Source organism: Spermophilus citellus (genome assembly GCF_964194105.1).
Source record: "Spermophilus citellus genome assembly, chromosome: 4".
NCBI lineage: Eukaryota > Metazoa > Chordata > Mammalia > Rodentia > Sciuridae > Spermophilus > Spermophilus citellus.
This window is the reverse complement of record NC_138185.1, coordinates 20,472,409-20,487,369: the sequence shown is the minus strand read 5'-3', so window position 1 is coordinate 20,487,369 and position 14,961 is coordinate 20,472,409. Positions and strand designations below refer to the sequence as shown.

Sequence of the window (14,961 nt, the reverse complement as noted above, 5' to 3'; positions counted from 1 at the left end):
GTTGATTCTTGTTATTAACTCTTGTGCTACGGGTGTCCTATTAAGGAATTTGGAGCCCGACCCCACAATATGTAGATCGGAGCCAACTTTTTCTTCTATCAGACGCAGAGTCTCTGATTTGATATCAAGCTCCTTGATCCATTTTGAGTTAACTTTTGTGCATGGTGAGAGAAAGGGATTCAATTTCATTTTGTTGCATATGTATTTCCAGTTTTCCCAACACCATTTGTTGAAGATGCTATCCTTCCTCCATTGCATGCTTTTAGCCCCTTTATCAAATATAAGATAGTTGTAACTTTGTGGATTAGTCTCTGTGTCCTCTATTCTATACCATTGGTCCACCCGCCTGTTTTGGTACCAGTACCATGCTGTTTTTGTCACTATTGCTCTGTAATATAGTTTGAAATCTGGTATCGCTATACCGCCTGATTCACACTTCCTACTTAGAATTGCTTTTGCTATTCTGGGTCTTTTATTTTTCCATATGAATTTCATGATTGCTTTATCTATTTCTACAAGAAATGCTGTTGGGATTTTGATTGGCATTGCATTAAGCCTATAGAGAACTTTTGGTAATATCGCCATTTTGATGATGTTAGTTCTGCCTATCCATGAACAGGGTATATTTTTCCATCTTCTAAGATCTTCTTCTACTTCTCTCTTTAGGGTTCTGTAGTTTTCATTGTATAAATCTTTCACCTCTTTTGTTAGGTTGATTCCCAAGTATTTTATTTTTTTTTGAGGATATTGTGAATGGAGTGTTTTTACTCATTTCCGTTTCAGAAGTTTTGTCGCTGATATACAGAAATGCCTTTGATTTATGCGTGTTGATTTTATATCCTGCCACTTTGCTGAATTCATTTATTAGTTCTAGTAGTTTCTTTGTAGACCCTTTTGGGTCTTCTAGGTATAGAATCATGTCATCTGCAAATAGTGATAATTTAAGTTCTTCTTTTCCAATTTTTATGCCTTTAATTTCTTTCGTCTGTCTAATTGCTCTGGCCAGTGTTTTGAGAACTATATTGAATAGAAGTGGTGATAGAGGGCATCCCTGTCTTGTTCTGGATTTTAGAGGGAATGCCTTCAACTTTTGTCCATTCAGAATGATGCTAGCCTGAGGCTTAGCATAGATAGCTTTTACAATGTCAAGGTAAGTTCCTGTTATCCCTAGTATTTCTAATGTTTTGAACATAAAGGGATGCTGTACTTTGTCGAATGCTTTCTCTGCATCTATCGAGATGATCATATGGTTCTTATCTTTAAGTCTATTGATGTGGTGAATAACATTTATTGATTTCCGTATGTTGAACCATCCTTGCATCCCAGGGATGAATCCTACTTGATCATGGTGCACAATTTTTTTGATGTGTTTTTGTATTCGATTCGCCAGAATTTTATTGAGGATTTTTGCATCTAGGTTCATTAGAGATATTGGTCTGTAGTTTTCTTTCTTTGAGGTGTCTTTGTCTGGTTTCGGAATCAGGGTGATGTTGGCCTCATAGAATGAATTTGGCAGAGCTCCCTCTTTTTCTATTTCCTGAAATAACTTGAAAAGTATTGGTATTAATTCTTCTTTAAAGGTTATGTAAAACTCTGCTGTATACCCATCCGGTCCTGGGCTTTTCTTGGTTGGTAGTCTTTTGATGGCTTCTTCAATTTCATCCATTGATATTGGTCTGTTCAAATTGTGTGTATCCTCCTGACTCAGTCTGGGCAAATCATATGACTTAAGAAATTTATCGATATCTTCACTATCTTCTAATTATTGGAATATAGGTTTTCAAAATAATTTCTAATTGTCTTCTGTATTTCTGTAGCATCTGTTGTGATATTGCCTTTTTCATCCTGTATGTTAGTAATTTGAGTTCTCTCTCTTCTTCTCTTCGTTAGCATGGCTAAAGGTCTGTCAATCTTATTTATTTTTTCGAAGAACCAACTTTTAGTTTTGTTAATTTTTTCAATAGTTTCTTTTGTTTCAATTTCATTGATTTCCGCTCTGATTTTAATTATTTCTTGCCTTCTGCTACATTTGCTGTTTTGCTCTTCCTTTTCTAGGGCTTTGAGATGAAGTGTGAGCTCATTTATTTGTTGGTTTTTTCTTTTTTTGAGGAATGACCACCAGGCGATGAATTTTCCTCTTAAAACTGCTTTCATTGTGTCCCATAGATTCCGATATGTTGTGTCTGTATTTTCATTTATCTCTAAGAATTTTTTGATTTCCTCCTTTATGTCTTCTGTAACCCATTGATCATTCAGTAACATATTGTTCATTTTCCATGTGATGTAGGATTTTTCCTTCCTTCTTTTATCATTGATTTCCAGTTTCATTCCATTATGATCAGATAAAATGCATGGTATTATCTCCACCCCTTTATATTTACTGAGGATTGCCCTATGGCATAATATATGGTCTATTTTTGAGAAGGATCCATGTGCTGCTGAGAAAAAAGTATATCCATTTGATGATGGTTGATATATTCTATATATGTCAGTTAAGTCTAGATTATTGATTGTGATATTGAGTTCTATAGTTTCTTTATTCAACTTTTGTTTGGAGGATCTGTCCAATGGTGAGAGAGGTGTGTTGAAGTCACCCATAATTATTGTGTTGTGGTCTATTTGATTCTTGAACTTGAGGAGAATTTGTTTTATGAATGTCGCAGCACCATTATTTGGTGCATAAATATTGATAATTGTTATGTCTTGTTGGTGAATGGTTCCTTTTAACAGTATATAATGACCTTCTTTTTTTTTTTTTTTAAAGAGAGAGTGGGGGTTGGAGAGAGAGAGAGAGAGAGAGAGAGAGAGAGAGAGAGAGAGAATTTTTAATATTTATTTTTTAGTTCTCGGCGGACACAACATCTTTGTTGGTATGTGGTGCTGAGGATCGAACCCGGGCTGCACGCATGCCAGGCGAGCGCGCTACCGCTTGAGCCACATCCCCAGCCCTATAATGACCTTCTTTATCCCTTTTGATTAACTTAGTCTTGAAGTCGATTTTATTCGATATGAGGATGGCCACCCCTGCTTGCTTACGAGGACCGTGTGCGTGGTATATTTTTTCCCATCCTTTCACCTTCAGCCTGTGTATGTCTTTTCCAATCAGATGTGTCTCCTGGAGGCAGCATATTGTTGGATTTGTTTTTTTAATCCATGATACCAGCCTATGTTGCTTTATTGGAGAGTTTAAGCCATTAACATTCAGAGTTACTATTGATATATGGTTTGTACTTCCATCCATGTTTGATTGTTTATCCTTTTTAAAAAAAAATCTAGTTTGTTTCTCCATGATTATCTTTCCCCTCGCCCTCTGTCTTTACTGAGACACTTCCCACTGATGGTTTTGGTTATTGTTTTTCATTTCTTCCTCGTGTAGTGTTTTGCTCAAAATGCTTTGCAATGCTGGTTTTCTGGTTGCAAATTCTTTTAACTTTTGTTTATCATGAAATATTTTTATTTCGTTGTCATACCTGAAGCTTAATTTTGCTGGATACAGAATTCTTGGTTGGCATCCATTGTCTTTCAGCGTTTGAAATACATTGTTCCATGACCTTCTTGCTTTCAGTGTCTGTGATGAAAAATCCGTTGTTAACCTTATTGGTTTACCCCTGAATGTAATCTGTCTCCTTTCTCTTGTAGCTTTTAATATTTTCTCTTTTTTCTGTATATTGGATATCTTCATAACAATGTGTCTTGGCGTTGGTCTACTGTGATTTTGTGTGCTCGGTGTCCTGTATGCATCTTCAATTTGTATATCTGTTTCCTTTTTTATTTCTGGAAAGTTTTCTGTAATTATTTCATTCAGCAGGTTACTCATTCCCTTGGTTTGAATCTCTGTACCTTCTTCTATCCCGATGACTCATAAGTTTGGTTTTTTTATGTTATCCCATAACTCTTGGATGTTTTTCTCGTGATTTTTTACCAGCCTTTCTGAGTTGGCTAGACTCTTTTCAAGATGATATATTTTGTCTTCATTATCTGACATTCTGGCTTCTACTTGCTCCACTCTGTTAGTGATACTCTCAATTGAGTTTTTAATTTGGTTTATCATTTCCTTCATTTCCAGAATTATTGTTTGATTATTTTTTATAATCTCTATCTCCTGATAAAGATGCTTAACTTCTTCTTTTATCTGTTTATGTAATTCATTCTCAATGTGTTCTTTCGCTGCTTGAATTTGCTGTCTTGTATCCTCTTTAAGGTTCCATTCCATCTGTCTAAGGTGTTCCTTGAGTTCTTTATATGACCATTTTTCTGATGACTCTAGGTCCTCCTGAATATTTAGGCTGTCCTGCATTGTTTGTACTCCTTTTCTTCCTTGCTTTTTGAAGCTGCTCATGTTACTTCTTGTTCTGTTTGACTGCTGAGTTACTGTTTACTCCTATAAATTTATTTGATGCTTGGGAGGAAAGGTATTAGAAGGGAAGGGAAGAAGTCACTAAAGAGAATGAGAGTAAGCAGGTAGAATTCAAGGAAGGGGGATAAGAAAAATTAAAAGACAAAAGAAGAAAAAAATAGGAAATAAAAAAAGAAAAAAAATTTAAAAAAATAATTTAAAAAATTAAAATTATAATTAGAAGAAAAAAATTTAAAAAATTGTAAAAAAAATTAAAAAACAAGAAAGAAAAATGAAAATGAAAGAAAAACCCAAATCAAAAAAAAAAAGAGAAAAGAAAAAAAGAAAAAAAAAACTAATAAATGCAGTCTTAGAGTTTGATTAACTTCTCTTCCAGTAGGTGGCGCTGTGCCCACCAGGCCAAGTTTCTCCTGTCAATACGCGGGAACCAATCACTGTGCAGCAGCTCCTCCCAGACTGGGCGAGTCTCCAATCCTGAGTGTCTAGGGCCTCCTCTTGTGTCTAGTCACTTTCCACTTTTCCTCTAGCCAGGCCCCTCTCACAGGTGCCGCTCATCACAATACTGGCTACACGCCAGGTCTGCTGCTCCCGGGAGCCCTGTTTTCATGAACAACTGGGCACACTCTTCCAGTTTGCCATTCCCTCAGACCCTAAGTTTGTAGAGCTTGGGGCTGAGAATCCTCAGTGAATTTTACTTGCCCTCCGGTAGCCACTCCCCCGGTAGCTGGTGCAAGAGACCTCAGCAGTCAGCCCTGGTGGGAGCGGTAGTTCCGCGCCATGGGTCCTGCGCCACCTCTGATTCCCTCGGGCTGGCTGTCGCACTCACGGGAGAGCTGGGAGGGGCCCTTACGGGAGAGCTGGGAGGGGCCCTTAAGGTTTCCCCGATGTGTGGAGAGGGAAGGCTAGGGAATTACACACCTGTAGCCACAGGTTTCAATGAAGTTATCTCCTCTGCCGCAGTCTGATGACGTCAGTTCTCTGCCATAGTGGTGTCTCTTGCAAATGGCGACAGTTCGTTTCCCTTTGCCGGGCGACTAATGCAACGGGTGGGTCCTTACTGTCTCTCTCAAGCCCCATTTCAAACCTGTGGCCACTACCTATGAAGGCTCGGTAGGCATTTACCTCCGTAGGATGAGAAGGGCTGACCAGTTGTTTCAGCCGGATGGATTAATGCTGAGTCACAGCTGTTTGTCTGCGGGAAGCAGGTGAACTGGAGCTTGAATTCAGCCGATCCGGGCTCAGTGTGTGTTCTGAGAGGCCCAGACTGTTCGCCCCAGATCCACATCAGCTCAGCATTGCCTAGTGATCCTGAGCAAACAGATTTAGGTTGTTTACGACTCCCTATGCCCGCACAGCTGAAGAGGTCAGAGACTTGATCTCTCCGCGCCCGCCGCCATGTTGGAATCCAATGTATGTGATTTTAATAAGACCACTTGGTAGAAATAACAGACAGTTCAAAAGTGAGAAAGGCAAAAATCATGAAGATGGTGCAGGAATCGTTGAAGTTGGGAAATTACGAGACTGGGAGCTTCTGGGACCGCCCCAGCCTGGAACTCCATGGCTGACGGATCCAGCAGGAAGCTGGCAGCCAATGCGGACCCTGGAATCCACTGGAACCCGCCTCTGCTTTGCTTTGGCGCCATCTAGTGACTGCAGTCAGTACTGCCTGCGGAGCCTCCGCGGTGCTGGGGCATGGCTCCCCCTTATTCCAGAGGGGCATTAATGGTGAGGTTTCAGGAAGCAAGTAGGAAGAGGAGTCAAAGGGGCCAGGGAATGGGGTGTGGAGTCTCTGAGTCCAGAGTTACGCCCTGTACCAAGGAGCTCCACTGCTTTGTCCCCCTGTTCTAATAACTCCGTGTAAGTACTGCACTTCTTGATGCCTTAGCTGCCAGCACCACATTGACCTGAGGACAGTACCAATAGCACACCCCAGAGCAAGGCCAGCCTGACCACCAGCCACTTTTAATGTGGATTCCAGGAAAGTCCAGGAACGTAAACTGGGCCCTCCTGCGTGAAAGGCCAGTCCAACTGGAACAGCAGCCAAGTGCTGTGTGCACCAGGGGAGTGGTCTCTCCTTCCTTTCCATCATATCCCTGCCCTGTGCACATACAGAGGTGCCCATGGAACAGGAATGCCACCATGATTCCTAGAGAGGAGTGGGGAAGCCAAGGGCATCACCAGGGAAAGGCGGAGGAAGGACTCACCCCACTTTCTCACCCGCTTCCGACAGATCTGCGAAGTGGTCAAGAAGTCATCAGACTCGCACCTGAAGCCCTACCTCCAGACTCTGCCAGGTTTGGAGCCCTCCCACCCGACTTCTCTGGGTGCCTTCAGATACCATGTCACTGGGCATCCCTGAAACCGTCACCCCTGGGGCAGCCCTGGGAGAATTGCCATTGAGTATCTTCATCCTGCAGAGTTGGCTTTGGGGTGACCACCTCTCCTGGGATCTGTTCTCTGGAGATGGGGAGAAAAGGGATTGAGGAGGTATTCAAAAGCCTGCTGGGAGCCGGGTGTGTTGGTGCACGCCTTTAATCCCAGGGGCTCGGGAGGCTGAGGCAGGAAGATCACAAGTTCAAAGCCAGCCTCAGCAATTTAATGAGGCACTAAGCAACTCAGTGAGACCTGGTCTCTAAATAAAATACAAATTGGGCTGGGGATGTGGCTCCGTGGTCGAGTGCCCCTGAGTTCAATCCCCAGTATCTGGCGTGTGCCGGCTGCTTTAACGAAACAGGGTGCTGTGAAATCCCTGGGTGGGGCTGAGGCCCTCCCACCCTCACCTCTGCTGCCACAGGAACACAGGGGCGGTCACCAATTTTCCTGGAGACTGTCTCAGACTCCTGTGATTCTCAGAATACTGAGCCCAGCCTTGGTAGCAGGCCCTGTGTGGTCTGGCCTGTCCATTACATCCCAGTCCCCAGTGTCATCTTGCTCCTGTCCCCACTCGCTCAGCCACATGGGCCCATGAGTCCCTCTAGCTACCACCTCCGTTCTGCTGCACGTCTGCACCCACATTGCCCCCTCCGCCAGGAATGCCCTCTCCATGTCCCCCCTGCATCCACTCAACACCTCCTCCTCCAGATCCCAGCCCCAGCAACCCCTCCTTCAGAAACCCTGCTTGACTCCTGTCCAAGCTAAGTTGCCTACACCCACTCTGCCCCAGTTGCATGGCTGCATCACCCTACGGACTTCTGCTGCCTGATACAGCTGCAGTGTTACATTTATCTGCTCAAGTGTCTGACTGCCTATTTCCCCTCTGGACTCGTGAAGACAGAGACTTTGCCCACCTTACTCACAGCTGTTTCTTTGGCACCTGCATCACGCCTAGTGTAGAGCAGGTGCAAAATATTGGATGTGCCCAGTGCAGTGGCACCTGTCTGTAATCCCAGAGACTGGGGAGGATGAGGAGGATGATTGCAAGTTCTAGGCCAGTCTCAGCAACTCAGTGAGACCCTGCCTCAAAAAGGGAGGGGGTGGCTCAGGATATAGCTTGGAGAACCCCCTGGGTTCAATTGAATGAGCAGAGTGGACAAATAAGACAATCTCTTTCTCTTTCTCTCCCCCTCCCTCCCTTCCTTTTTCCCTTCACACCCCCCCACTCCTTCTCCCTCTCCCTTCCTTGGCTAAAGATACCAAGAATTGGCCCCAACCCCATTTCCGTGTTAATGAGTTCCTTGGAGTTGTGCTGCATAAACTTGCACAACTGTAATTAGCTGGGAACAGCGTGTTCACAGGCTGCTTCTTTCCTTTCCCACAGTCACCTTGATGATTGACCAGGTTGCTGGTATTGACTACAGACTGTTTGGAGCTCCCCAGGTGACCTCTAAAAGTGTGGACATACCCATCAAGGTAAGGGGCTGTAGAGAGAGCACCTTGGAACTGAAGACTGGTAGAGCATCAGATTCACCTCTCAGAGTCAGCTCTTCCTTTTCCTTTCAAGTTCATCTACCTGTTAGTCACTGTCCCTGACCAGTGTCCAGGGTGGGCACAGGTGGCACTAGTCACAACAGACCAAGACGTAATGCAGGGGTTCTGTGAACCAATGAGGTAAATCTGTCTGAAATACAAAGGCCTGGGCTTGAAGTCCTGGCTCTACCACTTATGTGCTGGGGTGCTTGGGAGAGTTATTTAACCTCTCTGAGCCTCTATTAAATTGAAATAATCATAGCCTTAACCCCTCAGAGTTTACAGGAATTAAGTGAGATGATGTGCATAAGATTCCCAGCAGGTACCTGGCACTTGTATGCATAAGGGGACACTCTCTACTGCCTGCATCACCCCTCGCAGACTGCACGATGGCTCCCTAGGATGTCCACATCCTAACCCTCAGAGTCTGTAAATGTCACCACATATGGCAAAAGCACTTTGCAGATGTGATTAAGGGCCTGGAGATGGGAAAATTATCCTGGTTTATCCTGCTGGGCTCAGTGTGCTCACAGGTCCTTACAAGAGGGAGGCAGGAGGTGAAGAACAGGAGAGGGGCGGGAGGTTAGGGGTGGGGAGGAGGCCTCAAGCCAAGGAGAGCTGGTGGCCTCCAAGGCTTCAGAGTCTCCCTGGAAGCCTTCAGAAGCATCGCAGGCCCCAAACCTGTGGGGAATTAATTTGTGATCCACTAAGATTGTGGTCATTTCCTACAGCCACAGAGGAACCGGACACACCCCTCTGCATTCCCAGTGTTCCCTCTTCACTCCCTGTGGGTGGAGCCAGGCCCTGGAGCTGCCTTAGCTCACACTTACCTGCCTCTTGCTGTGGGTCAGTTCTAAGAGTTTGTACAAATAATAACTGACTGAGATTTCACACCATTAGCCCTGTCCCCTTTTTTAGGTGAGGAAGTTGGTAACTGGCCCAAGGTCCAGAGCTAGCAAGACGCAGGATTCCAGTCCTGGCAGGGGCTCCAAACTCCATGCTCTTCACCATGGCTGTGCCTCCTATGTCGTGATCCCCTGAGGACACAGGAGGCTTGGTCCACCCCAAAGGGATGCCACGCTGATGAGTGGTTCCTATTGGATATGGAAAATGAAAACCCCCAAATAGTGAGGACTGGGAGAAGGGAATGGAAAAGAGAGGCAGACACGGATAGCTCTTATCTCTCTCAAGATCAGCCTTTTTTCAGATGCTGGAGAAAGTGTTTCTAAAGACTAGACTGACTCTCTAGGAAACACTAATCTCTCCCAAGACAGCTCCTCTCCAGGTGCTGGCCACTGACCCCCAGCCCCAAAACCCAAATTCCTGAGTGCTCAGATTGACATGCGCACTAAATCACCCACAGCCTACGTGAGCCCCCAGTCCCCTCCTTTGTTCAGTGGCTCATTTTCCACCAGGAGAGTGGGTCCATTCCCCCAGGGATAGTCCTGTTCCTAATTAAAAGGCTGAAATGATCCATGAAGTTTGCCCCCGGCCGGGTCTCTTTGGGCTATCAGTTTCAGGCAGCTGTCAGGACCTAGGTAGTGTGGGTCTAGAGGGAATCTTTGAGCACATTGACCCCTCACTCTGGAGAAGAACCCTACCCCAGCTGTCCCCAGGGCACAGGAGGCCTCCACCTGACAGGCTTTGGATGCTTCTGCCTGAGACCTTCACCCTAACAGGTAGGAACTGGGGTGACTGGAAAGTTCTCTGTCTCCAGGGTGAATTCTTCAGCCAAAGCCAACGCACCCCAGTCCCTTTCGATGCCCCAGCCATGATGCTGCCCCAACAATATGACCGCATGGTCTACTTCGCAGTCTCCGAGTACGTCTTCAACACAGCCAGCAGGGTCTACCACCAGGCTGGGCTCCTGAATGTCACCATCTCAAATGGGCACGTGAGTAGGGGAGAGAAGGAGGCCGGGCACCAGCAGAGGGCTTCAAATGGGACTAGAGATCCTTTGGGTGCTGTGGAACATGCATCAATGGGCTGGGTACAGTTTACCCAACAGAAAAAAATGGGTAAAAAAATAAAAGTTCCTCATTTGTAAAATCAATTCCTGTCATCCCCCGACTCCTTGTGGCACAAGGACATGGGATCTGGATTTGACCACCTGGATTTGAATCCTGGTTCTGCTATTTCCTAGCTTTGGACTCAACCTCGCTGGGCTCGGTTTCCTCCTTTTACAAATGGGGATGAGGATGGCATCTCCCCACCCCCCGAGATTCTCACATGGGAGATAAAAGCCATCGACCAGTGCCCACATGCAGAGGCCCTTCTCGGCACAAATGCAGGGCCTTGGGCAGGCTGATCACTAGGGGCTAAGCTGATGATTATCAATATTTATTTGATGTTTCTATAGAGGCTAGTTGAAAAGTGGCAGAGGCAGAGCAGAGCATTCAAGCTCCAGTCCCCAACTCACCTGCCAGACAAGGCAAGCTGGCTTTGGAAGGCATCATGGTGACCATCTGAAGTCACTTAAACACATCCACTGGGTGCTGTGTCACCTACACACTTCATCAAGGTGCCCCTTCCCACCCTGACAGCCATCTCTTGGAAAGGACTTCTGGAAAATGTGATTCCCCCCATCCTGGGATATTTCCCCTGCTGGCTTAGGACCCTTAGAGATCTGCCCCTTGGGGACCTGCCCATCTGGCCTTCCCCACCGCATCTCAGGGTCCCTGAGGTCTCTGCTGTGCTATGAATATCTGCTCCCTCTCTTTAGCTGGCCGGGTTGTTCCCCAATATGCAAGTACAATTGGAGGCATCACCTGAATCAGAGCCGCACCTGTGGTTCACTCCTGGAAATGTGACCATTGCTCCCGTGATGGACGTCCAAGCCTTCGGCATCCTGCCCAACTCCTCTGACCGCAGGCCACTCTTCCAGCTCAGGGTGGTAAGTTTGGCCCTGATCAGGCAGCAAAGGGTCTTGCTTGCCATGGGTGGAAGTCACTCCCTTAGCTGAGAGGTGACTACAGAGCTGATACCTGCAGAAGGCTATTCATGTCTCCCATCAGCGTCAGTGGCCCCCCTTCCTAATAACCAGGCTTCCTAAATCACCATGGCTCACCAACTGCCCGCTGTCAGAGTGGCAAGAAACCTCGAGGCTTCGCTCCAGCCAAGTTGGACATTTTCACTTTCTCACTGTTTCTCTCTCTCTACATATACACATTTTTGAGGCACTAGGGACTGAACACAGGGGCACTCTACTAATGAACCAACCACATCCCAGACCTTTTTTATTTTTTATTTTGAGGCAGAATCTTGTTAAGTTGCTCAGGCAGGTCTCCAACTTGAATCTACCTGCCTCAGCCTTCCAAGTCTCTAGGATGACAGGTGAGCACCACTACACCCAGATGTTTGCTGTAATCTTTTTACATTTAAAACATCCCCCAATCTTGTTCAGTAGAACTGGAAGTAGAGTATTTATTTTTATAAATAAAAATCATAAAATAATTATTTTTTTTTGGTTCTGAGGATTGAACCCAGGAGCACTTAACCACTGGGCCACATCCCCAGACCCTTTTATTTTTATCTTGAGACAGGGTCTTGCTAAGTTGCTTGAGGATCTTGCTAAATTGCGGAGCCTCACCTCAAACTTGCAATCTTACTGCCTCAGCCTCTCAACTGTGCAATTATAGGCGGGTGCCACTGCTCCCAGCATATCAAATTGCCTTCTTAAAGAAGGTTTAAAGGCAGCATAGTATTTGGCAATGCTGTCTAAACTGATTTGCAATCTTAACAAAACTCCAGGTCAGTTTTTGTCAGCTGACAAGCAGGAGCCTAAGATTCACATTGAGATTCAAGTTACCCAGAACTGCCAACGCAGTTTTGAAAAAGAAAAATAAAGTTGGGACTCACACTTTGCTATTTCAAAACTGACTATAAGGCTGTGATAATCAAAGATAAACATGGAAATCAATAGAACAAATTATGAGTATAGAAATAAACCTCATATTTATGGTCAGTTGATTTTCAACAAGGAGACTAAGACAATTCAAAAGGAATAATAGTTTTTTTCCCCAATAAATAATGCTGGATATCCACCAGCAAAAGAATGAAATCATACCCCTTTATTACACTATACACAAAAATTAGTTCTAAATGGGTATATACCTAAATATAAGATCTAAAACATAAAACTTAAAAAAGAAACATAACTGTTGGGCCTGGAGTTGTGGCTCATGGTAGAGCGCTCGCTTAGCACATGTAAGTCTCTGGGTTTGATCCTCAGCACCACATAAAAATAAATAAATAAAATAAAGTTATTGTGTCCACCTACAACTAAAATGTATGTATGTATATGTAAACATATACATACATATATACATTATACACACAAATACACACATATAGCATAAATCTACATGAGCTAGGCAGAATCTTCAAAGATTTAACACTAAAAGCATAAACAACAAAATTAAAAATAGATAAATTGAATTTCATAAAAATTAAGAACTTTTGTGCTTCAAGGGATGCATGAGAAAGTGAAAAGGCAACCCATGAAATGGAAGTATTTGCAAAATATATACTTGATAAGGAATTTGTATCCAGAATATAAGAGTTCTTATAACTCAATAACACAAAAGAGAACTTCAAAAGGGGAACTTCCAATTCTAAGAAGATAGAATAGATGTCCGTTTCCCCATACCTCCTGCTAAGTTCAACTAAAAACTCTAGACACTGGATACAAAATAAATGTAATAAGACTCTGTAGAATGGGGAGAGAAGGCAGATGAGCTCGGGATCTCAGGGTCTGGAGGACAACCTGGTAATGAATTCCCTCCTTCAAATATCCCAAACTGGAGCTGAAGAAGTCAACAGCCCAGAAATGCCAACAAGCACAGATAAAAAACTCTTCTCTCTCTAGCCAAACACTAGAAAAAAAAATGATGCCTTACCCCCAAGCCAGAAAAGGCCAACTGGGAAGCCAGATTTGTAGTTTTCTTTATCTTTCTTTCTTTTTTTTATTTTATTTTTTTTAATTTCCTCATTTTCTTTTAGAATTCTAGAATTCTTAAGTACAAGGAGGCTGTGTTGCCTAGCAAAGAAAATGTGTGTGTTATATATACTTCATACAGGCATGAGTTATAGTGCCATTGGCTATTAGTTCAATGTTAAGGAATCAATAATACATACGTGTTAAGTAAGGTCTCTCTAAACACTCATAAAACAAAGTTATAGATTGATCAGTTAACAAAATGTGACGAGAGACACAAAGGAACTTAATCTTGTATTTCCCCAAAGGGCATTGATTAAGTATTCACTAATCCCATGTTCACAGCAAATACATAGAACTTAACTGCCCCAAATAACAGACTTGACCATAGCTGGAGATTTTAACATCCGCTCTCAGCAACTGATAAAGCAACTAGATGGAAAACCAGCTCAGATACAGAGCTCAACACCAACCACCAACAGATTTTTTTTCTAACAGGCTTTTTAAAAACGCTCATTCAGGGCACAATGGTGCACAGGCCTGTAATCCTAGCAGCTCAGGAGGCTGAGGCAGGAGGATCACAAGTTCAAATCCATCCTCAGCAATTTAGTGAGACCTTCTCAAAATAAAAAATGAAAAGGTTTGGGGTGGTTCAGTGGTTGAACAACCCTGGATTTAATTCCCCAGTAGTAAAAAGAAAAAAAGAACAACACTCATACCATGACCCATAACAGTGAAATACATCCTTTTCAAATGTCTACATCCTAAGACAGACCATATCCTGGCCCATAAAACAAGCCTTGCTGGGCAAAGTGGCACAGGCCTGTAATCCCAGAGGCTCGGGAGGCTGAGGCAGGAGGATCACAAGTTCAAAGTCAACCTCAGCAAAATCGAGGCACTAAGCAACTCAGTGAGACCCTGTCTCTAAATAAAATACAAAATAGGGCTGGGGATGTGGCTCAGTGATCGAGTGCCCCAGAGTTCAATCCCCAATACAAACAACAGCAAAAAAAGTGCAAAAGTAAAAAATTAAAGAATTCAAAACAGTCATAATCAGTCATATGTAGCTAGAGTAAGCTAATTACCATAATAAAAATAAATTCTAGTGGTCTAACCCAGTAAAAAATTTATCTCACATAAAATCAGTCATTTCTAGTTGGCAGATGGCCTTCCACATGGCCATTTAGGGACCCAGGTTCCTTCTGCCTTGTGATTCCTCTGTCCTTTAAAGCTTTATAGTCCCCTCCACACAGTTCAGTAGGTGCAGAAAGTAGGTGGAAGATCATAGAGGTCTTTTAATTGACCAGGTCTTGAAGTAACACACATCTTTTATGCGCACCATCCATTGGCTAAAACTTAGTCACACAGTCACACCTAACTGTCTGGGAAGCTGGGAAATGTAGTCCAACTGTGTGCCCAGAAGAAAAGGAAATGGGTCTTGGTGTACCCAGTCTCTCCACACATGTTGCTCAGGCATTTTTAATATTTCTTGGCTACCATTCAAGCCTATGTGGACCTTGTCCACACATGAGCAGAAGCCAGCCTTCTGTCCTTGGCTGAGACACAATCTGGTTCCCTTTTCCTGTCACAAGTCTTTGGGACATCAGTTAGGTTTCAAATGAAGCTGTTCAGTGGTGCCACCCAAGCACTCAACCAGGTGTTACAGGTAGGAGTTCCCCCCCAGGTGAGAAGTGGCCCAGGTGGACAGCTGACCATCCCAGCTGGCACTGGGCTTTGAGGGATTGACCGATTCTATCACCTG

At 44.1% G+C, this 14,961-nt stretch overlaps 1 protein-coding gene across 1 annotated transcript in view; it reads left to right on the top strand.

Moving 5' to 3' along the window:
- Positions 1-14,961, top strand: part of LOC308647419 (lipopolysaccharide-binding protein-like) — a gene marked incomplete at both ends in the record, with an annotated part of 32,931 nt that overhangs the window by 11,239 nt on the left and 6,731 nt on the right. The window contains 4 exons of the mRNA XM_081291453.1: positions 6,588-6,651; positions 8,115-8,206; positions 9,981-10,157; positions 10,986-11,156. Of these exons, the coding sequence (XP_081147579.1) occupies positions 6,588-6,651; positions 8,115-8,206; positions 9,981-10,157; positions 10,986-11,156 (504 nt within the window). The remainder of the gene's footprint in view (positions 1-6,587; positions 6,652-8,114; positions 8,207-9,980; positions 10,158-10,985; positions 11,157-14,961) is intronic.